Source organism: Symphalangus syndactylus, chromosome 14 (genome assembly GCF_028878055.3).
Source record: "Symphalangus syndactylus isolate Jambi chromosome 14, NHGRI_mSymSyn1-v2.1_pri, whole genome shotgun sequence".
Taxonomy (NCBI): Eukaryota; Metazoa; Chordata; class Mammalia; order Primates; family Hylobatidae; genus Symphalangus; species Symphalangus syndactylus.
The window spans coordinates 79524149-79551608 of NC_072436.2; the positions used below are offsets into that span (position 1 = coordinate 79524149).

The 27460-nt window shown below is 38.6% G+C and overlaps 1 protein-coding gene and 1 pseudogene across 3 annotated transcripts in view; one reads left to right on the forward strand and one right to left on the reverse strand.

Moving 5' to 3' along the window:
* USP34 (ubiquitin specific peptidase 34) overlaps window positions 1–27460 on the forward strand; it is a 295723-nt gene that overhangs the window by 226010 nt on the left and 42253 nt on the right. For all 3 annotated transcript variants that reach the window (XM_055242296.2, XM_063617918.1, XM_063617917.1), the window contains exons 48-58: window positions 232–326; window positions 6695–6867; window positions 9439–9592; window positions 10968–11046; window positions 14813–14866; window positions 14976–15071; window positions 20492–20556; window positions 20645–20720; window positions 20808–20855; window positions 20975–21040; window positions 24579–24659. In XM_055242296.2, the coding sequence (XP_055098271.1) occupies window positions 232–326; window positions 6695–6867; window positions 9439–9592; window positions 10968–11046; window positions 14813–14866; window positions 14976–15071; window positions 20492–20556; window positions 20645–20720; window positions 20808–20855; window positions 20975–21040; window positions 24579–24659 (987 nt within the window). The remainder of the gene's footprint in view (window positions 1–231; window positions 327–6694; window positions 6868–9438; window positions 9593–10967; window positions 11047–14812; window positions 14867–14975; window positions 15072–20491; window positions 20557–20644; window positions 20721–20807; window positions 20856–20974; window positions 21041–24578; window positions 24660–27460) is intronic.
* On the reverse strand, window positions 2026–5692 carry LOC129462180 (BCL2/adenovirus E1B 19 kDa protein-interacting protein 3-like; annotated as a pseudogene).

Below are 27460 nucleotides of genomic sequence, written 5' to 3' on the forward strand. Positions count from 1 at the left end.
TTTTTTTTTGCCCAATCAAAATTTAAATTTTTAATTAACCCTTCAAAAAAGTTACTAAGATTCATAGAATATCTTAATATGAGGAAAAACAGTTTTTTACTAAAATTTAAGAATTCACTTAAAAAAAATTTTTTTTTGCGAACATTCTGTCAAAATTGTAATTGCCACCTTTTGTATATCTGCATGCTATAAACAATAATGTGAAACTTTTAAATGTGGTTTTATACACAGGAATCTCTTGATGAAGTTACTATAAAAGACACTTTGGAAGGTGATAACATGTATACTTGTTCTCATTGTGGGAAGAAAGTACGAGCTGAAAAAAGGTATGCTTTTTCAAGTGTGATTTTTATTATTTTCACTGTAGAAGTGAAAGACAAACTAAGGGTAAACTAAGATTAAACTCTGATGGAAATTATATGATTAACGTAAAATCAGCTGCATGGAGCTCAGTCTCATGGAGCAACTTTTCATCTAGTTGTTCAGTGAATTACCATTTATTTTGACATATAGTGAGCTGTATGAAAGTGGTAATCACTCAGCTTGAAACAGTGTAGATTTTGGGGAGCAGATATGTGGACGATAAGTACATTGATCATTTTCATCATTATCTATATCGAGTCTCAGATGTCTAGCTTTTGTGGCATTTTCTTAGGTAATGCAGTGGAACCCCTTATCCTCGGGAAATGTTGCAAGACCCCACAATAGATGTCTGAAACCTCAGATTGTACTGAACCCTATATATACTGCTTTTTGCTGTGCATAACATACCTATGATAAAGTTTAAATTACAAATGAAGCTCAGTATTCTTGCCCTTTGGGGCCGTTATTAAGTCAAATAAGGGTTACTTGAACAGAAGCATTGCAATACTATGACAGCCCATGTAATAAGAGAGCTACTAAGTGACCAATAAGTGGGTAGTGTCTGCAGCACAGATAAGCTGGACAAAGGGATGATTCATATCCTAAGCAGGATGGTACAAGATTTTATCATGATACTCAGAACACCACACCACTTATGAATTGTTTATTTCTTGAATTTTCTGTAGTAGCTAACTAGGGACTTTTGTACTAGCTAGCCTTTCCAAAGTATTTTTTATTTAGCAAGCACTGTTCTGAGAACTTTAATCCCGTTAATCCTCACAGAATTTCTTTGCAATAGATGCTGTTATTATCCCCATTTTACATGTGAAGACATGGAGTCACAGAATAAAGAAACTTTCCCAATGCTGATTCCTAAGATACAAATAAGCAAATTTCAGGGGAGATAATCAAGTTGTATTTGAGTTGTCATTGGGGCATCCGGGTAGAAAGGTCCTGCAGGCTGTTGCGGTTAGAGCTTGGTGAGAGGTCTAGAGTAGAGGTAGATTTGGCAGTTAGTAACTGTTGAGTTAGAGTGTTAAATAAGTGTTTATACTATAATACATTCAAGCTGGTTCCCTTCCAGTGTATTGTTGTTATTTTTGGCTATGTGTATTTTGGTACATTGATCAAAAATATTCCTAGCTTTCATTTTTAGTAGAATTTCTTGGAAAATAATAATTTAGTGGTCTTCAAATAAAAATTGCCTTACACATATAGTGTGGGTCCCATCTGTAATCCCAGCACTTTGGGAGTTCAAGGATGTTCACTTGAGCCCAGCAGTTTGAGGGCAACATAGGGAAACACTGTTGCTACAAAAAATTGTAGAAATTAGCCACACTGGCATGCACTTACAGTCTCAGCTGCTTAGGAGGCTGAATCGGGAGGATCACTTGAGGCTGGGAGGTAGCTTACAGTGAGCCATGATTGTGCCATTGCACTCCAGCCTCAGCGCTAAATTGAGAACCTGTCTCAAAAAAAGAAAAAAAAATGCTATACTTGTTCTACTAATGCATGCCAAACATTATACAGTTTTTTCCCTTTATTATTCTTTCATGATTCACATGTTCCCCAGGCTGGTCTTGAACTCTTGGGCTCAAACAGTCTGCCCACCTCAGCCCTCAGCCTCCAAAAATGCTGAGATTACAGGCATGAAGCCACTGCACCTGGCCAAAAGGCTCTTAAGAGCCATAAAATGGCAAGTTTAGGACAGAGTAGTTGAGTAAACATTTTAATTTTATATTGAAAGACAAATAGAAATTGGATTGAAAAGAGCATCTTATGCAGTTAGTTACTAGGAACGAATGCAGAGAAATAGAAATGTCCTTAAATGTGCAAAAAAATGTAGGATTAGGCCAGCCTGCATTTTTAAGTAGTGTATTCATATGGAACAGTAGTGGTATCTCTGTACTAACATAATTTTAACAGAAATGGGCCAATTGAGGAAGTGAACAAAGTGCTTATTATCCTCAGTAGGATCATATTCTGCTCTGTCTGGTTTTCTCAATCTATTCATTTTACCTGAGTAACTTATCAATCACCGTAATACCAATTTTTTACTGATATGCTACTGACAAAGCATTCTAAACTAAGAAAATGACAGCTGAATAAAAACATTGGGTTTTTCCAGAAGGTAGTTTAGTGATGTGTTTGGTTATTTTTGTCATCTTAATTTAGAATGCTTTGCTGTGCTCTATCACCTGTTCTCCAATCTCTCTGGATCTGCTCATCTCTCTTATTGACACAATGCATGGTTTCACCCCATGCCACAAGCTCATTAGTTATTCTTCAAAATTGTTAGGATGAAGTTCACACTCTATCATTACATACATTTGACTCTGTTATACTTCATTTGCCAGTCTCCCAAATAATCTAAAATAGTGAATTTTTGAACTTTTTATTCCCTCTGCCTGTAACATCTTTCATTCCTTGTTTCCCTAAATTCATTTTTTTATTTTTGACTGTGCTCTTGGTTTAAATAAATTCTCTTTTGATATTTATGTGCAATGGAAAATTATTCCCTAAAATTCATTTTTTTTTTTTGTAAATCAGAGTTTGTATATTTTTGTCTGTTTAAATTGAACTTGAACTAGCAATATGTTATGGTATAGGATTTAGGTGACCAGTTGATTTTCTGCTGTTGCTGCTGCTGCTATTGTTATTGTAGTAGCAGCAATTGACACTTAACTGAATGCTGTTTGCCAGGCAAGTGCTTCAAAGATAGTATGGGGTAGGTAATCTCCATTTTACAACCCAGCAATTAAGCTCAGACAGGTTAAGTATTATATAGGGTCATTCATCTAATAAGGGATTACAGCCAGACTTTGCAATTCTGGTTCACAAAAATAAGTGTTTTGATTCCTTTTATTTAGGGAAGAAAAGAAAACTCTGAACCAAAGACCTCCTTGGCCCTGGAGAATGGTGGAACCTCCTTTTCATGCTTCCATAGCACCCTTTTGTATCTTTATCATGGTGTTTACCATAGTCTACCATAACATTTTATTTTTCTTATCTCGACATAGGAAAATCTTTTCAGAATGGAAAAAGTAGTGGGTGTGTTTGCTGTTTTTTTAAAAACAAATTAAAATGTTTATTTAACAACTGAATTAAGTATGGAAAGATGAAACAAATGCACAGTCATGTATATACGGTATATCAAGGAGGCAGCCTTTCTAACAAGGATCCTGTAGAAAGAAAAAAATGTCCAAATGGGGAACAGTCCTGGTTTCATCAAGAAGCTTTTATGACATTTGATGTTAAACCTTATGTAAATACAGTAATCTGATGGATTTGGCAAAGATTTTTCATTTCCAGTCTTTTAAAGTAGATACAAATATGCTTAGAATAAAGCTGATTTTTAAGAGCACACAAAAGTTGAGGACAAAGGATAGGAATAAATTCACAAATGCAGAGTGATGAAGAGTAAAAAGATACTGAGCAACTGACTCATCATCCAAGGTGATAACCTAATAATCAGAGGCTGAAGACCTTATACTGCAAAAGCAAGAATAGTTTCGTATATAAATGATACAGCTGAGTTTGTAGTTGTATCTTGGCTTCTATTAAGAAAAATTAGCATAGTTATGTATAGTCTTTAGTAGACAACCTGCATTCATTTAAATTAAATAATATTTTCTACAATAGTGTAATATAAGGCCACAATATTTATTTTGGACAAACTCTGTAAAGTAGTGATTTTAATATCAGTGTTATTCATTCTTTTGAAATACAGTTTTTTAACTGAAGGTGATAGATAATTTTTAAAGTACTACATACATCAAGACTAGTAAAATTGTTTATATTCAGATATTTATATCTAATATCCAGTGAAAATTTACTACCAAGTTTTTACAGTAGATTTATTTATTTATTTATTTTTGAGATAGAGTCTCGCTTGGTGACCCAGGCTAGAGTTCAGTGGCACAATCTCGGCTCACTGCCAGCTCTGCCTCCCGGGTCCACGCCATTCTCCTGCCTCAGCCTCCTGAGTAGCTGGGACTACAGGCGCCCGCCACCACGCCCGGCTAATTTTTTGTATTTTTAGTAGACCCTGGGTTTCACCCTGTTAGCCAGGATGGTCTCCATCTCCTGACCTTGTGATCCGCCCACCTCGGCCTCCCAAAGTGCTGGGATTATAGGCGTGAGCCACCGCACCCGGCCTACAGTAGATATTAATCAGTCTGACTTGCCTATTGATCCCTTAAGTGTAATTATAGATTAGCCTGATTTTAGTATCTATTCTTTGATTTTACTTAATTAGGAATGCAGCAGTTATAGAACAAGTAAACACAAGTGATGCAGCCATGCAAGGATCATAACAGCTCTTCAATTAACTATGTGCAAGCTCAAATACATTCCCACTAATGAACTGCCAGATTCCAATTCTTCATGAAAAGGTGCTGGTGGAGTTGTCATCCACCTTTTAATAGACATTCCCAATCCAGTGGCCAGTAAATGAGAGAACAGCAGAGATGGAAGAAAAACCTTCAGAAATTTTGCAGAGAATATGCCGGGTTTCTTCATGATGCTTGTGTTTCTCATGCTGAGAGTGGCCATGCACGTGAGGTGTTTAATCTGTGAACAGGAGAGAGTAACAGTACCTTCCTTATAGGATTGTTGTAAAAATTATATGCGTTAATGTACAGCAAGCCCTTATGAGAGGAACTCCTTGGTGGGGAATGTTTTCTGGTTAACTCAACCAATCCCATGTCCAGTCTGAGGTTTTTTTTCAAAATGCTTTCAACTTCATTCCTTCTCTCAATATAACCTTCCTCAGACTGAGAGCTGTTTTTCTTTTTTCATTTTTGAGTCTTGCTCTGTTGTCCAGGCTGGAGTGCGGTGGTGTGATCTTGGCTCCCTGCAACCTCAGCCTCCCAAGTAGTTGGAATTATAGGCTTGCACACTACCGCACCCAGCTAATTTTTATATTTTTAGTAGAGACATGGTTTCGCCACGTTGGCCAGAATGGTCTCGAACTCCTGGCCTCAAGCAGTCTGCCCACCTTAGTCTTCCAAAGTGCTGGTATTACAGGCGTGAGCCACCGCGCCTAGCCTGAGAGCTGTTTTTCTCTCCAATGCTATGGCTGTCTGTTTCAGCAGCTCTGTTAGTATCTTCTGATGTCTGAGAGCGAGGTATCCTACCACAGTGAGAACTCTTGGAGATATTCTGTCCAGACTCATGCTGGGCATCTAGCAGTACTTTTTCCATGTCACTGGTAGAAATAGAAACTGAGGCTGGAACACTGCCCCCATTCCTATTATTGCTAAGTGTAATTCTACCAGGAGCCCTGCAGACTCTTCTCCTGCATCGTGGGGACTCTGCTGTGTGACATGGTGCTAGAGGGCGGCTGCCAGGCGTCGGGCTGCCCTTCAGTAGTGGGCGATGGGAAAAGGGCAAGCAGGAGTGCTGCTGCCTAGTGCTCAGGGACTGACTGTATAGTTTTAATAAGAATGTGATTTAGAATACTTCTATAGTCTCCCTTCTGTGTAGTTTTGCTTTCTGCAGTTTGTTACCTGCAGACAGGCAAGGTCTGAAAATATTACATAGAAAATTTCAAAAATAATTCTTAAGTTTTAAATTGCCCACTGGACTGAGTAGCATGATAAAATCTGGCACAGTCCCCACCTGGGTTGTAAACCATCCCTTTGTCCAGCATGTCCATGGTGTATACACTACTTGTTCATTAGTCACTTAGTAGCCCTTTTGGTTACCTTTGCAATATTGCACTGCTTGTATTCAAGAAACCTTTATTTTACTTAATGGCACCAAAGTGCAAGAGTAGTGATCATAACAGTTGGGCTTTGTCAAAGAGAAGCCGTAAAATGCCTTAAAACTCTCAACTTAATATGAAAAGAAAAAAAATCATATGATGAGGTTGCTAAAATCTGTGAAATTGTGATCAGTATATTGTTAGAATTGTTTTATTAATACTTGTTAATCTCTTGCTGTGCTTAATTTATAAATTAAACTTTATCTGGAATATGGAAAGAAAACATACGATGAGGTTGCTAAAATCTGAAATTGTGAACAGTAAATTGTTATAATTGTTCTGTTTTATTAATACTTGTTAATCTCTTGCTGTGCCTAATTTCTAAATTCACTTTGTCATAGGTATGTCTGTTTAGGAGAAACCATAGTGTATATAGAGTTCAGTACTGTCCTCAGTTTCAGGCAGACACAGGGAGTCTCGGAAGGTATCCCCTGCGGATAAGGGGGACTACTATGCTTCTTAACTCCGAGGTGAAAATTGAAATGGATTTGGCATAACAGAAATCAAACCAACTGAAGTTATTTGTGAAAAATAATCTTTATTAATTTTTTTCTTGTCTCTCAGGGCATGTTTTAAGAAATTGCCTCGCATTTTGAGTTTCAATACTATGAGATATACATTTAATATGGTCACGATGATGAAAGAGAAAGTGAATACACACTTTTCCTTCCCATTACGTTTGGACATGACGCCCTATACAGAAGATTTTCTTATGGGAAAGAGTGAGAGGAAAGAAGGTGATTTTTCCATTTCTTTCTCTTTTCTGTGATTATCATCAATCTCCGTAACAAGGTAGTCATAATTATAAAGTTGTCATCAACTACACAGTTAACAAAAATTGAATCTTAAAAGGAAGAAGGTTAAGACAATGTCATGCATTCAGTCAGTTAACCAGTAAACATTTAGTATCTACTAGGACCATGTTCCTAGGCACTCTTCTGTATACTGGAGACACAGTAGTGAACAGGATAAGCACGGTTGTTGCTCTTGTGGAGCTTAGATCTCGTGGGGTAAGTCTTTTTATGTTGTTTTTTTGTGGGTTTTTTTTTTTTTTTTTTTCTCAGACAGTCTTACTCTGTCTCCCAGGCTGGAATGCAGTGGCACGATCTTGGCTCACTCCACCTCCCAGGTTCAAGTAATTCTTGTGCCTCAGCCCCCCAAGCAGTGGGACCATAGGCACGCACCACCAGGCCAAGCTAATTTTTGTATTTTTGTTAGAGACAAGGTTTCGCCGTGTTGGCCAGGCTGGTCTCAAACTCCTGACCTCAGGCGATCCACCCGCCTTGGCCTCCTCAAGTGCTTGGATTACAGGTGTGAGCCACTGTGCCCAGCCTCTTGCTCATTTATCCTTCTTTAGGAATAAGTTCTGTTTTGCCTAAACTAGGGTCCTGGCAACGTCTTATTTGTACAAAGAGTTCTGATTAAAATTTTAAAGGTTTGGAGAAGCCACTTACAGTGTATGCTAAGCTTCAGGAAAGAGAACCATGTTATAATCTTTAACTCCAGTGCCTAGCACTTAATGAGTATCCAATACATGTTTTATGCTCACTCAATGGGAGATGAGAGGAGTAAACAATGAATGCACACTATTTTTTCAGGAGACATACCCTTTCCTTGAAGAGAGTAGAGAAGATGGAAACTACAGCTATAAAGAAGTACAGAGTTAAGACAGGGAATTATTACTGTTAGGCTTTGAGTATATTTATACCTTGTAGAAGGCTGGGCGCGGTGGCTCACGCCTGTAATCCCAGCACTTTGGAAGGCTGAGGCAGGCGGAGCACCTTAGATCAGAAGTTCGAGACCAGCCTGGCCAACATGGTGAAACCCTGTCTCTATTAAAAATGCAAAAAAATTAGCTGGACGTGGTAACACACGCCTGTAATCCCAGCTACTTGGGAGGCTGAGGCAGGAGAATTACTTGAACCTGGGAGGTGGAGGGTGCAGCGAGCTGAGATGGCGCCACTGCACTCCAGCCTGGGCAACAGAGCGAGACTCTGTCTCAAAAAAATAAAAATAAGTTGTAGGACATGGACCAGTAGAGATGACAGGCGAAGTTAAGAAGTGGGCATTGTATGTATACATCCTACTTTTTAGACCTATTATTAAACCATTTGAAAAATTAGGTGTAGTGACACATGCCTATGGTCACAGCTATTGGGAGGCTGAGATGGGAGGATCACTTGAGCCCAGGAGTCCAGGGCTGCAGTAAGCTATGATTATGCCACTGCATTCCAGCCTGGATGGTAGAGCAAGACTCCATCTATTTGAAAAAAAAAATTTCTTTCTGGAAAAGCAGAGCAGAACCTCCTCACAGCTGTGCTTCGTTGTATTTCTTGTGATGTTTCCACTTGTGGAGATAGCAGAATTTATGCTAGGATAAAGGAATTTGTTAGACCACAAGTGATGCAGTCAGATCCTGGCACTGCCTCCGTAAGCATATGTACACTCCTCAGCCACTGCCTTGACACCTTGACCTAATTATCTCTTCATGTTCCAGTTCAGACTGTACCCTCAAGTCAGCCATATGTCATCATTTCCTTATTCCATATTCTACTTTTTCCTTTCTGTGTGGTAGTGGCATACAGATCATAAATCATACATCGTCTTCAAACTTACTAGACCATTCTACATTTTTTTCCTCAGTATATTTTATTACCTTTAGATTTTAAATCTTTCGGGATAGGAAGTGTACCTTTTTCTTTATTTTCTCTTAATACATAATGTTTTTTATTAACTGATGTGTATTTGGAAGCTGCCAGTACATTGGTTCATTTTCCTTTTTTTTTTTTTTTAAAGGAAACCATGTTTAAACCACTTTTCTTAACATGAGAATAAAAGAAGTATGCTAATTCCTTTTTAGGTCTTATGTTTGTCTGCTCCTAGTAAACATTAAATAGAATGGAGCATTTTATATTACCTATTTCAAAAGACTAGTCAGATTAAACAAAAATATTTTATATTTATACTTTATATTGAAGTTGTCCATAATTATATACTAACACATGGTTGTTTATCTAGTGGTTTGTATAATATGTCCTTTATGGTAGTAGGCTAAGGATGGTAAATGACTAGCAAATAGTTGTTTTGTACCTATTTAACGTATAAACTATTTGTGCCTATTTCTGTAAATAAAGTTTATTATAAAAAGTGATTCTAAGTAACTCTTGTGACATTGGGAAAATTATTTTTATTTTATTAAAATGACTTTAATAATATATTGTAATTAGTAAAGTTTATTTTAAAAAGTGTTTCTAAGTAACTGTTGTGAAGTTTGGAAAATTATTTCCATTCTATGTAAATCATTTCAGGTTTTAAAGAAGTCAGTGATCATTCAAAAGACTCAGAGAGCTATGAATATGACTTGATAGGAGTGACTGTTCACACAGGAACGGCAGATGGTGGACACTATTATAGCTTTATCAGAGATATAGTAAATCCCCATGCTTATAAAAACAATAAATGGTGAGTTTTAAATATTTCAAAACTTTTTTCCTTTAAGAATTTATGGTAGTTTTCTGATATGTTTTCAGTGCTTAGTTTTCTACAAACTTCCCACAAAAGTTGGAAACGAGGCAGACAAAATTTTTAAATGAAGATAACTTTCAACAGACAGTGTAAATCAGTTCTTAAACATACGAATCTTTTAACTCTTGAGAATTTGAATCCTTTCCTCGGAGAAATGAACACACAGTTTTGCAGACAACTTTAGGAGATTTATAGACAACATTTCAACTCTTATCTTCTCTATTCATTCAAGAGCTGTTTATTGAATATCTTCTGCAGGGTAGCCTTATATGTGCCATTAGAAGTTACCTGCATGCTCTGCTTGTTTCACCTCCTATTGGTGGACCACACACACTTTCTTTTTATCCTTTTATCAGGTTAATGGTTGGAAGTCATTAAACCAGTCCTCAGTACCTGTTTTTTGGTCTTCAGATATTGTTAGGTAGGGTCTGGCCTATTATAGGTACTATATGTGTGCTAGGCACTGTTCTAAGTGCTGGGGATATTGCTTTGAAGAAAATGTACGATTGTTAATTGATTTTCAGTTAGCGGAATAGTTTCATTGAGTTATTTTTCACTCCTTCACCCATCATGTCCATGGTGCCTTTTCCTTTTTTTATCCATTTGAATGTTTCCATAAGTATATTTTGAATCTTTTTTTTATCATAAATTTTGAAATGGTACCTGTCTTTGAAAGTTCTCTCATCTCTTAATTTTTCCTAATAGCGTTACATGTTATATTTAAGCAAACTGTTTTATTTCTTTTATGAATTCTTTTGTTAATCCTAGGTCATAAATGGATCTATCTGATTATAAGGTGCTTAAGAGTGTGTTATAGGCCGGGCGCAGTGGCTCACGCCTGTAATCCCAGCACTTTGGGAGGCCGAGGCGGGCGGATCACAAGGTCAGGAAATTGAGACCATCCCGGCTAACATGGTGAAACCCCGTCTCTACTAAAAATACAAAAAATTAGCTGGGTGTGGTGGTGGGTGCCTGTAGTCCCAGCTACTCAGGAGGCTGAGGCAGGAGAATGGCGCGAACCCAGGAGGCAGAGGTTGCAGTGAGCAGAGATCGTGCCATTGCACTCCAGCCTGGGTGACAGAGCGAGATTCCGTCTCAATAAAAAAAAAAAAAAAAAAAAAAAAGACAAAAGAGTATGTTATAAAATTATATTTCCAATTTCTAGTAGATTAGAATTGTAAAAATAAGAACTTAGAATTTACCTCATGAAATAATAATTTGACACTTGTGACATTGGTTATTCAAAAAATAGTAGACATAATATGAAGCTACTCATATGCATACTGGATTAATACTGTATGCTCTATTTTAGGTATCTTTTTAATGATGCTGAGGTAAAACCTTTTGATTCTGCTCAACTTGCATCTGAATGTTTTGGTGGAGAGATGACGGTAAGTTTTATTCAGAAATATAAATGGTTTGTGTCTTTCCAAGTGCTTTGTCATATCATAAAATCCAGTAGCAGAGTCGCTTAACTTTCTTTTAATTGCTATGATTAAATAAAAAATTTATTCAACTGATATTTATTGGAAGTTTAGTATGTTCACAGAAATATTTTTAAAGTGCTATTTCTGCTTTCCACAACAGCCTGATGAAGAAGGTAAGACAAATAAAAAGCTTAGTAGTATGGGAGTTGAATTACAGTGCCATGAGAATAAGGATTGAGTAAATTGTTTACTCAGTGAATTCTGTGGGATCAGAGCAAAAAGAAATTACTGTTTACTGACTTAATCTGAAAAATCTTTGACAAGGGAGTCTCTCTTAGCTTACTGTGGCTCAAGAGGCTACCTGATTCACAATAAGAAAAAAAGAAATTAAAAAAATGTTTGGCAAGGAAGTTTGCTTGAGCTAAGTTTTAAAGGATTGTTCTTTCAGTGCTTTTTATAACACCAGCAGGAACCTGGATAACACTAGATACTGGATAGAAAAAGGACATCTCTGTGACATAATTGAAAAAAGACTTTTCTGTTTTTCACCCCCGAGTCGGAATCTTGCTGTGTCGCCCAGCCTGGAGTGCAGTGGCGCAATCTTGGCTCACTGCAACCTCCACCTCCTGGGTTCCAGCTATTCTCGAGTCTCAGCCTCGGGAGTAGCTGGGATTACAGGTGCCTGCCACCATCCCCAGCCAATTTTTGTGTTTTTAGTAGAGGTGGAGTTTCACCATGTTGGCCAGGCTGGTCTCAAACTCTTGAACCCAAGTGATCCACCTACCGCAGCCTCCCAAGTGCTGGGATTACAGATGTGAGCCACGGCACCTAGCCAACAATAGATATTTAAAGGAAATTTAGTTTGGAGTATTGTAATAATTTCACTTCTCTATAGGCAGTTTGTCCTATTATCAATTTTCTGAGAACTGTTTTAAAATATTCTCTTGATTCTCACAAGACAAATATTAGTCATTTCCGTTTCATAGATTAGCCCAAATAAAGTTGTTGTTTTGTTTTGTTTTGTGTTTTTTTTTGTTTTTTTTTGTTTTTTTGAGACGGAGTCTCGCTTTTTCACCCAGGCTGGAGTGCAGTGGCTCAATCTCGGCTCACTGCAAGCTCCGCCTCCTGGGTTCACACCATTCTTCTGCCTCAGCCTCTCCGAGTAGCTGGGACTACAGGTGCCTGCCACCACGCCCGGCTAATTTTTTGTATTTTTAGTAGAGACGGGGTTTCACCGTGGTCTCGATCTCCTGACCTCGTGATCTGCCCGCCTCGGCCTCCCAAAGTACTGGGATTACAAGCGTGAGCCACGCGCCCGGCCTAAAGTTGTTTTTTGACTTAACCATATTTGTTATGAATTAACCATTTACAGTCTGGATTTTATAGTTGATCTTAGTCAAAAGTTGAGAAATGATACACTTTCCAGATTTTAATGAAGGGCTTCCTTATTGCTTCTCGGTGTTCTTGTCTCTACTCTGCTGAATGGAAAAAGAAAGGCAGTCCACTTGCTAACAATTCAGAAATGGGTAGAATAGGGAAGTAAATATTGAGTTACTACTAAAGCCACCACTAAACCAATTGTATCTGTAGATGTTATGCCTAGAATGTTTCCTTTTTTTTTTTTTGAGACAGTCTCACTCTGTCACCAAGCTGGGGTACGGTGGCGTGATCTTGGCTCACTGCAGCCTCCAACTCCTGGTTCAAGCGATTCTCCTGCCTTGGCCTCCCGAATAGCTGGGATTACAGGCACGCGCCACCATGCCCAGCTAATTTTTGTGTTTTAAGTGGAGACGGGGTTTCACCATGTTGGCTAGGATGGTCTCAATCCCCTGAGCTTGTGACCGCCCACCTTGGGCTCCCAAAGTGCTGGGATTACAGGCATGAGCCACTGTACTCTGCTGAATGTTTCCTTTAAAAAAAAAAAAAAAATGAAGAAGAGCAAGGCTCTTCTCTTAAAAAGTAGTTTTTCAAATTGCAGGTCCACTTTTTTTTCTTTTATATATTTTATGGTAAAGTATCTTTAAAAAAATGTTTTGAGGCCGGGCATGGTGGCTCACGCCTGTAATCCCAGCACATTGGGAGGCCGAAGTGGGTGGATCACCTGAGGTCAGGAGTTCGACACCAGCATGGCCAATGTGGGGAAACCCCACCTCCACTAAAAATACAAAAATTAGCTGGGCGTAGTGGCGGGTGCCTGTAGTCCCAGCTACTCAGGAGGCTGAGGTGGGAGAATCGCTTGAACCCGGGAGGTGGAGGTTGCAGTGAGCGGACATTGCGCCATTGCACTCCAGCCTGGGTAACAAGAGCAAAACTCCATCTCAAAATAAATAAATAAATAAAATGTAGGCTGGGCGTGGTGGCTCAGGCCTGTAATCTCAGCACTTTGGGAGGCCGAGGTGGGCGGATTGCTTGAGGTCAGGAGTTCGAGACCATCCTTGCCAACGTGGTGAAACCCCGTGTCTACTAAAAACACACAAAAAATTAGCCAGGTGTGATAGCGGGCACCTGTCATCTCATCTACTCAGGAGGCTGAGGCAGGAGAATCCCTTGAACCAGGCGGAGGTTGCAGTGAACTGAGATCAAGCCATTTTGCTCCAGCCTGGGAGACGAGCAAAACTCCTTCTCAAAGAGAAAAAAATGTTTTGAATCTTTGTGTTTAAAAATGTCTGCCTCTGTCCCTTCTGATTTCGTCGCCCATAACGCTGCTTGTCTGCTTCCCTTGGCTTTTTCAATTTTTTCTGTCACAGCACACCTGATGTTCTCCAGCATTACCAGTAGAATCCTCATCTCCTTACTCATTAGGAAACAGCCTTTAAGTTCTCAGAAGCCCCACCACTAAATTCTTGTAATATTCCATATGTTCACTTACCTCTCTGTGATCCTTTGTTCAGCCTCCTTTTGTCCTCCTTTCTTTCTTATTCAGATTCCCAGATTCTAGATCTTTACTGATTGCTTCTTATTACTTCATGGTCCCTTTTCTTTCCTTTGCATCGTGTGTGTGTGTGTGTGTGTGTGTGTGTATGTTCCCTTTTCTTTCCTTTGCATCGTGTGTGTGTGTGTGTGTGTGTGTGTGTTATCTTTATGGTCCCTTTTCTTTCCTTTGCATCGTGTGTGTGTGTGTTATCTTTGGTTGACTCTTACCTTTTTCTGATGCTTCATTTGCTGTCTCCCATCAGTTGGATTGCTTAAAATGTGTACTGACAAATCCATTTCATCTGCATAAAGTTACTTACAACTTTGAGGTTCGAAATTATGTTTGTGAAGGATTGGTGGAGGTAGATGTTTTGAGTTGTCAGAATAAATTACAGCTTCCTGCCCATGAGATATTTTAATAATATGCTTTTCTCATAATGTTGCTGAGAAAGAACTATTTAAATTCACTTTTTATTTCCACTTATTTATTGCATTTACCAAAATTAGGACAAGGCCAACTATTTCCTGGCCTCACTGTCTTCATTTGTTTTCTTTTGTTATAGTAAAATTTTCTCAGTCATAACTTTATGGTGTTCTCTATCTAAAAATAATAAAAATAATAACTGAAAAAAAGATATTAGGATATATTGGCCAAATTGTGAAGTACGTAGAATTTTTATGAAGGCGGTGTTGTTTGAAAACTACTTACAAAGTTACTATTAAGTATAAAATAGCTGTTTATGAAATAATTTATATATAAATATAGCTGAGTATACCCATTTTTTCAAAGAAGTAAAACTTTTGTATTTTTAAACAGACCAAGACCTATGATTCTGTTACAGATAAATTTATGGATTTCTCTTTTGAAAAGGTAACCATTTTTTCATGTATAATTTTATTTTGTTTTTTCTTCTGCATTGTCTACTTTTAGAGTAATACTTTGTCAAAATGAAAATAAATTTTTTTCTTGCCTCTTAAAGACACACAGTGCATATATGCTGTTTTACAAACGCATGGAACCAGAGGAAGAAAATGGCAGAGAATACAAATTTGATGTTTCGTCAGAGTTACTAGAGGTATAAGTTAATTTCACTTGAGCAACATTTTAAAAATATGTTACGTGTTTATGCAAGGAATACTGTAGTGTAAGAACAGGTTCTACAGGTTGATATCTGTAATTCTGAGTAGATCTTAAGAGTATTTACAAATAATCTTGGTAATACTGACATAAGACCAGTAAATGAAAATGAATGAGATTAAATGGAGTAGAAAATATCACTAAAAGAGAGTAGGCGGCTGGGTGTGGTGACTCATGCCTGTAATCTCAGCACTTTGGGAGGCCGAGGCGGGTAGATCACGAGGTCGTGGGTTCAAGACCAGCCTGGCCAAATGGTGAAACTCTGTTTCTACTAAAAATACAAAAATTAGCCAGGCGTGGTGGTGGACGCCTGTAATCCCAGCTACTTGGGAGGCTGAGGCAGAGAATTGCTTGAACCTGGGAGGCAGAGGTTGCAGTGAATGGAGATCACACCACTGTACTCCAGCCTGGGTGACAGAGCAAGACTCCCTCTCAAAAAAAAAAAAAAGAGCAAAAAGGTTGAGGGAATTAGAGTGACTTAACAATTTGTGAGGTTAGTAATGTTTTGCTTCTGAGATTGGATGATGGGTTTGTAAGTGTTCCTTCTGTTGTGTCTCATGATATAGACACATGCACTCAAGCATGCATTGTAATTGAAATGCCATTAAAATGTATTTTACACCTGGGCGCAGTGGCTCATGCCTATAATCCCAGCACTTTGGGAAGCTCAGACGGGTGGATCACTTGAGGCTAGGAGTTTGAGACCAACCTGGCCAACATGGCAAAACCACAGCTGTACTAAAAATACAAAGATTAGCTGGGTGTGTTGGTGGGCACCTGTAATCCCAGCTACTCAGGAGGCCTAGGCGAGAGAATCTCTTGAACCCGAGAGGTGGAGGTTATAGTGAGCCGAGATCACACCACTGCATTTCAGCCTGGGCAACAGAGCAAAACTCTGTCTCAAAAAAAAAAAAAAAAAAAAAGGGCCGGGCACGGTGGCTCATGCCTATAATCCCAGCACTTTGGGAGGCCGAGGCAGGCAGATCATGAGGTCCGGAGATTGAGACCATCCTGCCTAACATGGTAAAACCCCATCTCTACTAAAAATACAAAGAATTAGCTGGGCGTGGTGGTGGGCACCTGTAGTCCCAGCTACTCGGAAGGCTGAGGCAGGAGAATGGCGTGAACCTGGGAGGCGGAGCTTGCAGTGAGCTGAGATCGCGCCACTGCACTCCAGCCTGGGCGACAGAGTGAGATTCCGTCTTAAAAAAAAAAATGTATTTTACATACTAAGGAATAAAAACGTGTTCATTTGTAGTTATGAGGCTTTCTTCATTTCATAATGTAGTAAGTAGTAATAGTACATTATTGAGTACATAACTGAATGTGTGTTGGTTTGGTGTTAGGAATTCAGTCAGCCAAAAACACAAAAAAGCAAATCATCTCCAGAAATGCACGCTTAATTAAATTGTATGCATTCATCTAGACAATTCAGCTTTTACTATCTGGGAAAAAAAAATTTTTTTTGTAATACTGGGATCAAGTCTTTTTTTTTTTTTTGAGATGGAGTCTCGCTCTGTTGCCCAGGCTGGAGTGCAGTGGCGCAATCTCAGCTCACTGCAAGCTCCGCCTCCTGGGTTCATGCCATTCTCCTGCCTCAGCCTCCCCAGTAGCTGGGACTACAGGCACCCGCCACCATGCCAGGCTAATTTCTTTTTTGTATTTTTAGTAGAGAGGGTTTTCACTGTGTTAGCCAGGATGGTCTCAAGCTCCTGACCTCATGATCCGCCCGTCTTGGCCTCCCAAAGTGCTGGGATTACAGGATTGTTCTCAAATGCTTTTAACTAGTATCTTGCCTGCACATGTGTTAATGGTGAAAAGCCAGGAATGTTGTCGTTTTTCAATTCCATGAATTGGATTTAGCAGCTGGATTAGATGGTATTCATTATAAATGGCTTCATTAGATTTGAAGCTACTAAACTTAACTATTTGTGTAAAAATTTATCTCAACCATCATCATAACCTCAATTAATTTTAATCATTTTTGTGCACAGCCTTTTGCCCTAAAGATATTAGACAAATCTAGACCTTGCTTTATATAAGTATCCAACAGTATTTAATGACAATTAGCCCACTTGTGAAGTAAAATGAAATTTTAAATAAAACCTTTACAATGATGATGTATTTTGTTTACTTACATCAGTGGTTCTCAAACTTCTGTGTGTGTGTGTGTGTGTGTGAGTGACAGGGCCCTCGTTTAAAGTGAGGAAGCTTAATCATTTCTAGCTTTTGATTTAAGGTGAAAGATGTGTGACTCCTCCTTTTACTTGGTACAGGGAGGCCATTGTAGGGTTGTTAATTGGCCTAATTCCAGTATTTTCTCAGAGAATATGGAGGCCTGAAGAGAGGGAGAAAGTGAACAGCTAGTCGGTGGAGCAGTCAGAACACACACAACATGTATTAAGTTTGCCGTCTTATATGGGTGTAGTTCGTGGTACCCTGAAACAATCACAACAGTAATATCAAAAATCACAATGATTATAGATCACCGTAATAATATAATATGTAATATAATAATATATAATAATGACGAAAATGTTTGAAATATTTCAGGAATTACCAAAATGTGACAGAGACATAAAGTGAGCACATGCTATTAGAAAAATGATGCCAATAGACTTGCTTGATTGCAGGGCTGCCACAACCCTTCAATTTGTTTAAAAATACAGCATCAGTAAAGTGAAGCACAATAAAATGAGATATGCCTGTACATTAGAAAATTCCTCATTGCAGCCCTAAGCCAACAATTTTTTCTATAATTGTTCCAGCTTACTATTTTTAAGTGGGTGTGCCTATATGTTTTCTTAAAATTAAATTTAAAATGTAAAATACTGTGTGCATGAACATTAATATGGTTTAGATATAAACCAGAATGTGGTTTTTTAGATTTGTACATTTAAAGCATAGTTATTAATCCCAAAAGATAACATAAAACATTTTAGAAGCATAAAAGAGATTAAGCAAACTAATTATAAATTGTAATGATTCTTCCAGATAATAGAAGGTAAGAGTTCTCAGAAAGTGTAGTTGATAGTGATTGCTAGAAAAGGGTCCGGAAATGCTTCAGGAACTTAACCTTAAACTGAAATTTGAGAGTTAGAGAAGAGGTAACCATGTGAAGAATGCTCCGGGCCAGGCAAAGAAAACATTATGTACAAATTGCCTAGGAAGGACAGAGCTTATTGGCATGTTTTGGAAGCCAAAAGGAGACCTATATGGCTGTGATGGAAGTTCAAGGAAAAGTGGCCCAAGATGAGGATGGACAGTTATGTAGAAAATAGCTAGGGTAAGGCTGGGTGCGTTGGCTCACACCTGTAAGCCCAGCACTTTGGGAGGCTGAGGCAGGTGGATCACCTGAGGTTAGCAGTTTGAGACCAGACTGGCCAACATGATGAAACCCCCTCTCTACTAAAAATACAAAAATTAACTGGGTGTGGTGGTGGGCACCTGTAATCCCAGCTACTTGGGAGGCTGAGGCAAGAGAATTGCTTGAACCTGGAGGTGGAGATTGCCGTGAGCTGAGACCGCGCCATTGCACTCCAGCCTGGGCAACAAGAAAGAAACTTTGTCTCAAAAAAAAGAAAATAGCTAGGGTGGCTGGGCAGTGTGGGCAGGATGAGATTAAACCTGTAATCTCAGCACTTTGGGAGGTAGGTGGATTGCTTGACCCCAGGAGTTCAAGACCAGCCTGGGCAACATGGCAAAACCCTATCTCTACAAAAAAAAAAAACAAAAATATTAGCTGGGCATGGTGGCACGCACCTGTGGTCCCCGCTACTCAGGAGGCTGAGGTGGGAGGATCACCTGAGACCAGGGGGGTCAAGGCTGCAGTGAGCTGTGATCATGCTGCTGCACTCCAGCCCAGGTAACAGAGTGGGACCCTGTCTTTAAAAAAAAAGAAAAAAAATCCACAGAAAATAGCTATACACATACATAGATACAGTATAAAAAGGACTGTCAAACAGATGAGTGTTTCTGTAAAACAAAAATAGAGCAGAACCAAAAGCACTTATGTGATAGAAACCACAATATTACCAGCATTTAGGTCCAGGAGATCATGTTGACCAGTAGTTAGGCCATTGTGGGGTTGAAGGGACAAAAGTTGTGACACAGAATCTACAACTGAGCTCATGGCTGGAATCCAGAGTTTAGAATGGGGCTCCCTTATTATAAAAAGTACTGAAAGAGATGGGCAGAATGCTATCAGACTCTGCCTGATACAGAGTCTGATACGGGGGCTACAGCTTAATAGAAAGTTTTTGTGCCTGGAAATGCTGAAGAACTCTGAAGCAGGCTATTCACTGATTAGACTGTGATTTCTGGAATATCACTGTAAAGCAGGAACCCTATTAAGTTCTAAATTAGTGTAGTGGGCTGGAGAGGCAAAGAGGGAAAGTTGAAAATCTTCAATGGAAGATTAAAGATAAAGTTGGGACTTTCAGCTCAAAATGAACCAACCAAAATTCCAAAATAAAATCAGAAGTATAACCCTACAAAAGACAGCTAGTAATATCAATAGTCAGAACATCTAGATAAAAATAGTTTTATGAAGCTGACAAAAACATAAGTCATATTTAAGGTATTCAGACAGATGAAGACAAAAACAGTGATCCTACAGTCCTAATGTCAGATACAATTTTTCATGATTTTTATAAACAAATCACGTCTGATTTAGGTCTGCCAACCAGAGTTAAGTATTGTGCCAACTTTTAAATGTAAGCCTTTCTTTTATAACGTTATCAGAATGTAACATGACTTATATTTTATTCATTTATATACTTGCTCTTCAAATAGGATTTCAGAATTCTTGGAGCATTTTTATAAATACAATAAAAACCTCTCAATTGCTTGAGGTAGCCAGATAAGTATTAATAATTACAAAATAGGCCGGGCGCGGTGGCTCACGCTTGTAATCCCAGCACTTGGGAGGCCGAGGCGGGCGGATCACGAGGTCAGGAGATCGAGACCACGGTGAAACCCCGTCTCTACTAAAACTACAAAAAAAATTAGCCGGGCGTGGTGGTGGGCGCCTGTAGTCCCAGCTACTTGGAGAGGCTGAGGCAGGAGAATGGCGTGAACCCGGGAGGCGGAGCTTGCAGTGAGCTGAGATTGCACCACTGCACTCCAGCCTGGGCGACAGAGCGAGACTCCGTCTCAAAAAAAAAAAAAAAAAAATAATTACAAAATATTAGTAGCAACCATTTATATGATTATACTTGGGAAAAAAATGAACTTTAAGTGCATGGATTTTATTTTATTTTGCGGTTTTTTGGAAGAGACTTTTTTGTCTAATATTGGTGAAATGTAATGAAGTAAACTGCTTTATCATATATCTAATGTTAACATTTTTATTTTCAGTGGATTTGGCATGATAACATGCAGTTTCTTCAAGACAAAAACATTTTTGAACATACATATTTTGGGTAAGTTTGGTAAATTTCATAGTAGATATTTTACACATTTTTAAAAAATCTTATGTGTGAATTTTAAATGATTATTTTTAAATTCTAGATTTATGTGGCAATTGTGTAGTTGTATTCCCAGTACATTACCAGATCCTAAAGCTGTGTCCTTAATGACAGCAAAGGTAATAAATATATGAACTTTAAATAATTCTGTCAAAATTTACTACTTTAAAATGATTGAAGCTTTTTTGCTTTATCTTTTCTTACAGTTAAGCACTTCCTTTGTCCTAGAGACATTTATTCATTCTAAAGAAAAGGTAAGATTTTTATACTACGGATTTTTTTGTCATTTATGTTTTTATCAGGTATCTTTTGGTTTTTGTTATTGTTGGCTCAGAAGTTCATATGCTTTGACTGACTTCTTTTTCTTTTCTAGCCCACAATGCTTCAGTGGATTGAACTGTTGACCAAACAGTTTAATAATAGTCAGGCAGCTTGTGAGGTAAGGTGATAATTCAACAACTAATGCATAGCTTGAGATTCTTTTTTTTTTCCCCCTCTTATCTAAGATGCTACAGCAAAGTTGTTTTATCTGTCACAGGGAGCCAAATGTAAGTCATTCCTAAAATCATTTGGTAGCTGAGAAAGTTAAAATTTATATATCACATCCATTACACTGATTAAATAATTATTAAGTCACTTAAAAATTCATGTTTTGGCCAGGTGTGGTGGCTCACGCCTGTAACCCCAGCACCTTAGGAGGCTGAGGCAGGTGGATTACAAGATCAAGAGATCAAGACCATCCTGCCCAACATGGTGAAACACTGTCTCTACTAAAAATACAAAAATTAGCTGGGTGTGGTGGCGCATGCCTGTAGTCCCAGCGCCTTGGGAGGCGGAGGCAGGAGAATCCCTTGAACCTGGGAAGCCTCTAGAAGCTGGAAAGGTCAAGAAGATGGATTCCCCCCTAGAGCTTCCAGAAACGATGTATCGTGTCAACATTCTGATCTTAGCCCAGTGAGACCGACATGGGACTTCTCTAGGACTGCAAGATAAATTAAATACATTTGTGTTTTTAAAGCACTTGTGATAACTTATTAGAGCAGCAATAGAAAACTGATAAAAAGAGTCAGGCACTCTGAAATCATGAATTCAAAACACTTGAACCTGTAGTGAGCTCAGATTGTGCCACTGCACTCCAGCCTGACGACACAGTGAGACTCCATCTCAAAAAAAAAAAAAAAAAATATATATATATATATATATATATATATATGTTTTTTTCTGCTTCATCTACCAGAAGGAAAAACTATGTATAGAAAATTCAAGACTCTTCCAAAATATTTCTTAACCAGCTTTATTAAGGTATAAATGACAAAAATTTTATATATTCAAGGTATACAAAATGATTTGATGTGTGTATACTTTTTGAAATGATTACCACATTCAAATTAATTAACACATCTATCACTATGTAGTTATATGTATGTGTGAGTTGTGAGGACACAAGATCTCCTCCCTTAGCAAATCTCAAGTAAACTATGCAAAATTTTTTAATCTTTTTTTTTAGTCAGTTTTGTCTCAAAACACTACAGTATTATAACTAGTGTCATGATGCTGTACATAAGATCCCCAGAATTTATTTAAAAGGGAAACTTGGGACTGTGCGTGGTGGCTCACACCTGTAATCCCAGCACTTTGGGAGGCTGAGGCCGGCGGATCACTTGAGGTCAGGAGTTCGAGACCAGCCCGGCCCACATGCAAAACCACGTCTCTACTAAAAATAAAAAAAATTAACTGGTCATGGTGGTGTGCACTTGTAATCCCAACTACTGGGGAGGCTGAGGCAGGAGAATCACTTGAACCCTGGAGGCAGAGAAGCAGTGAGCTGAGATCACGCCACCGCACTCCAGCCTGGGCAACAGAGTGAGACTCTGTCTCAATTTAACAAAATAAAAATAAAAAATAAACCTGAAACTTTGTACTCTTTGGCCAACATCATCTTCCTGTTTCTTCCATCCCTCTCTTAACTACTTTTGTATGTTGTTAGAAAATGCTTAACATCATCTGTCACTTCCTCTTTCCCCACTCTCCCTGCCAAAAAAAAAATTCACCTATCCACCTATCTCAGTAGATCAGTTTATGCCTGATTTTATCTCTCCATCCCCTATTTTAAGAGGGGCATCCCTAAGGATAACTCACTCACAGGTAATGACAACTTAATCATATTGCCATCTTAATTTTTAGATTAGCAACCAAAGAGTTGTAAGTCTCCATAGGAATGCAAGTCTTATGAATTAACAGAAGTGGGAAATAGCAGTCTAGTATATAATAGTTGAATTATAGTTAAAGGTTTTTTGCATATTTAGAAGTTCATCTGATTATACCTTATAGAAATAGAGTAAGGGAATCCATTCCTCAGAAATTTCAAACACTGAAGTGTAACTTTTTGAAACTTGGTAATGAGAATTTGGAAACATGGACAAAAGTAGAAAGGGATAATAAGCTGTCACATACCTGTTCCTCAACTTCAATAAATAATAATATTCATTCTTGTTTCATCTATTCCCTATTCCTTTTTTTTTCCATAATGGAAGAATTGTAAAGGAAACCTAAATAGATCATGCATCCATAAACACCCAGTGTATATTTCTAACATAAGAAAACTTCAAAAACATTGAACCACAATTTCATTCACTCCCAGTAATATTAGAAGTGACTTCTCATCTTTATAACTTTTTTTTTTTTTACCCCCAGAGAGGGTGTCACTCTGTCACTCAGGCTGTTGAATGCAGTGGTGCACAGTCATAGCTCACTGCAACCTCGAAATCCTGGACTTGAGCAATCCTCCTCCCTCAGCCTCCCGAGTAGCTGGGACCACAGACACACACCAACACACTCAGCTAATTTTTTTTCTTTTTTTATAGAGACGGAGTCTCTTTGTTGCCCAGCTGGTCTCAAACTGCAAGCTTCAAGCTATCCTTCTGCCTCTGCCTCCCAAAGTGCTGAGATTACAGGCATGAGCCATTACACCTGGCCAGAAGTGATTTATTCTTGTCATCTAATACCCATCCTATGTTCAGTTTTCTCTATCTTAAAAAAAAATTTTCAGTTGATTGGTTTAAATGAGCAGTTCAAACAAGTTCCACATTTTGCATTCATCTGTCTCTTAAGTCTTCCTTAATCTATAAAAGTTACTTTTTTTTTCTCCATGCCATTTTTTGTCATTTGTGCTGTAGGATTTCCCACATGCTTTCTTTGACTAATTGCATTTTCCTGGTGGTGTTTAACATGTTCCTCTGTTTCCTTCTCTTCTCATGGCTGTTTGATAGATCCAGAGTTTCTCAAGTGCTAATTAGATCATAATTTGTTTTTAAACAGAAAATGAATCATGCTCATATCACATACTATTAATAGGTGGCCGGGTGAGGTGTTTCACGCCTATAATACCAGCACTTAAGGAGGCCAAGGTGGCCGGATCACCTGAGGTCAGGAGTTCAAGACCAGCCTGGCCAACATAGTGAAACCCCATTTCTACTAAAAATACAAAAATCAGCCAGACATTGTAGTGCGTCCCTGTAATCCCAGCTACTCGGGAGGAGAATCACTTGAACCTGGGAGGCAGAGGTTTCAGTGAGCCGAGATCCTGCCACTGCACTCCAGCCTGGGCAATGGAGCAAGATCTGTCTCAAAAAAAAAAAAAAAAAAATATATATATATATATATATATAATTAATAAGAACTAAAGATTCTATAGGGTGACATTTGAGGGCTAAGAGAATGATATTTTATTATGAAAAAGGACCACAGATTGTCATGCCCATTGCGTACTATAATGTAAATGGCATTCCATGGAGTTGTGTAATGAGGTAACCCTTATTATGGTTTTAGAGTTGGACTTTTATGACAGTTAGAGAAACTTTTCTGGTAAGAACTTAAAAGAATTAAAACATTGACTAGAAATAAAATTCTTATGTGACTGTTATCCCATGTAACAATTATTTGTTGAATGTTAAAGTCATGCTGTATTTTTTTTACAGTGGTTTTTAGATCGCATGGCTGATGATGACTGGTGGCCAATGCAGATACTAATTAAGTGCCCTAATCAAATTGTGAGACAGGTAAGGAAAAATATGTTTGAAAAAAATTATTTGGAAAAGAAGTTACTTTCAATTTAATTATTCTAAATTTGCTTATAAGTGTGTCTTAACCTAATACTGATAATAGTTTGAAAAGATATACCTCCTATCATAAAAGTCATTTTGTTGTTGGTTTCACCAGCCTCTTTTAACATCAGCTCTCACTCTAATAAGGTGATTAAAATTATGCACATTTCCTGGATGTAGAAAGATTGACTATAACTTCCTGTTCTTTTATTATTAGATCCTGCTCTTTATTATTAGATGCTTTATGAGTTGTACTGATTCTTTTACAATCCTTAGACATTCTAACCATGGTAGGGTACTCTAGTGACCTTGAAAGCTAATGAAAAGACTATAACTTATTTCTGTGATTGGGTCTGAACTGTCATACGAAACAGTTTGTTTTCTTTAAATTGTTGGGTAAAATAGACAATGAAATTTAAATATTTATAGTCACTTTTCACAAAATCAAAAACTTAATTGACGTATGCCACTTTCCAGTTACTATTGAGATATATATGCGTGTGTGTATATATTATATATGTTATGTAGAACATATAATATTACGTTTATGTATTTATAAATTTATATAGAACATATATATGTTCTATATAAATGTTATGTAACATTTATATGTTCTATATAACTGTGTGTGTGTGTGTATATATTTATTTTAGAGGGTTTTGCTCTGTCACAAGCAGTCCTCTTGCCTCAGCAGCTAGGACTACACGCACACACCACCACACCTGGCTGATTTTGTTTTGTTTTGTTTTGAGACAGAGTCTCGTTCTGTCACCCTGGCTGTAGTGCGGTGGTGCTACATGGCTCACTGCAGCTTCCACCTCCTGGGCTCAAGCAATTCTCCCACCTCAGCCTCCTGAGTAGCTGGAACTACAGGCACACACCACCACACCTGACTAATTTTTGTATTTTTTTGTAGAGAGAGTGTCTCTCCCCTGTTGCCTAGGCTGGTCTCAAATTCCTGGGATCAGGCAGTCCTCCCACCTTAGCCTCCCAGAGTTCTGGGATTATAGTTCTGAGCCACTGAGCCTGGCCTAAGATACAATTCTTATACCATAAAATGTACTCACCCTTTCAAAATGTAAAATTTAGTGGTTTTTAGTATAGTCACAAAGTTGTGCAACCATCACTACTACCTAATTTTGGAACATTTGCCATCCCCACCCCCAACCAAAAAAAACCCCTATACCCATTAGCAATCAGTTCCTATTTTATCCTGTCCCTTCTCCTCAATCCCTGACAACTACTAGTCTACTTTCTATCTTTATAAATTTGCCTGTTTTGACCATTTCACATAAATGGACTGATAGACTATTAGTCTTTTGTGACTTACTGCTTTAACAGTCTTTTCAGGATTTACTCATGTTACAGCATGTATCCATATTACATTTTCTTTTTTTGCCAAATAGTTTGTCAAATGTATATACCCCACATTTTGTGTTATCTGTTCATCAGCTGAATATTTGAGATGTTTCTACTTTTTGGCTATTTTTAGTAATGCTGTTAGGAACTTTTAGTACAAGTTTTTGTTTGGACATATTGTCACTTCTTTGTGTACGTTTTTAGAACTGGTAAACTGTTTTTTGTTTTTGTGTTTTTTTTTTTTTTTTTTTGAGATGGAGTTTCACTCTTGTGGCCCAGGCTAGAGTGCAATGCTGTGGTCTCAGCTCACTGCAACTTCTGCCTCCAGGGTTCAAGTGATTCTCCTGCCTCAGCTTTCCAAGTAGCTGGGATTACAGGCGTGCACCACCGTGCCCAGCTAATTTTTTGTGTTTTTAGTAGAGACGGGGTTTCACCATTTTGGCCAGGCTGGTCTCAAACTCCTGACCTCAGGTGATGTGCCCGTCTTGGCCTCCCAATGTGCTATTACTACAGCCACTGTACTGGTGGTAAACTGGTGTTTTTTGTTTGTTTGTTTGGTTGGTGTTGTTTTTGAGATGGAGTCTCGCTCCGTCAACCAGGCTGGAGTGCAATGGCGTGATCACGTCTCACTGCAACCTCCACCTCCCAGATTCACACAGTTCTCCCTGCCTCAGCTTCCTTAGCTGAGATTACAGGTGCCCACCACCACGCCCAGCTAATTTTTGTATTTTTAGTAGAAGTGGGGTTTTGCCATGTTGGCTAGGCTGGTCTCAAACTCCTGACCTCAGGTGATCCACCACAGCCTCTCAAAGTGCTGGGATTATAGGCTTGAGCCACTGCACCCGGCTGGTAAACTGTTTTTTTTTTTTTTTTTTTTTTTTTTTTTTTTGAGACGGAGTCTCGCTCTGTCGCCCTGGCTGGAGTGCAGTGGCACAATTTCGGCTCACTGCAAGCTCCACCTCCCGGGTTCACGCCATTTTCCTGCCTCAGCCTCTCTGAGTAGCTGGGACTATAGGCGCCTGCCACCACGCCCGGCTAATTTTTTTGTATTTTTAGTAGAGACGGGGTTTCACCGTGGTCTCGATCTCCTGACCTCGTGATCCGCCTGCCTCGGCCTCCCAAAGTGCTGGGATTACAAGCGTGAGCCACCGCACCCGGCCGGTAAACTGTTTTTTTATAGTGACTGCAGTGTTTGACCTTCTTGCCAGTGATATATAGGAGTTCCAGTTTCACCATAATCTTTAGCAGCTGATACTGTCTTTTTTATTTTAGCCATCCTAGAAGGTATGAAGTGGTATCTTATTGTGGTTTTGGTATGCGTTTTCCTAAAAATGGTTACACATTTTTTCATGTGATTGTGGGTTACTTGTGTATCTTTAAAGAATCCTCACATTTCC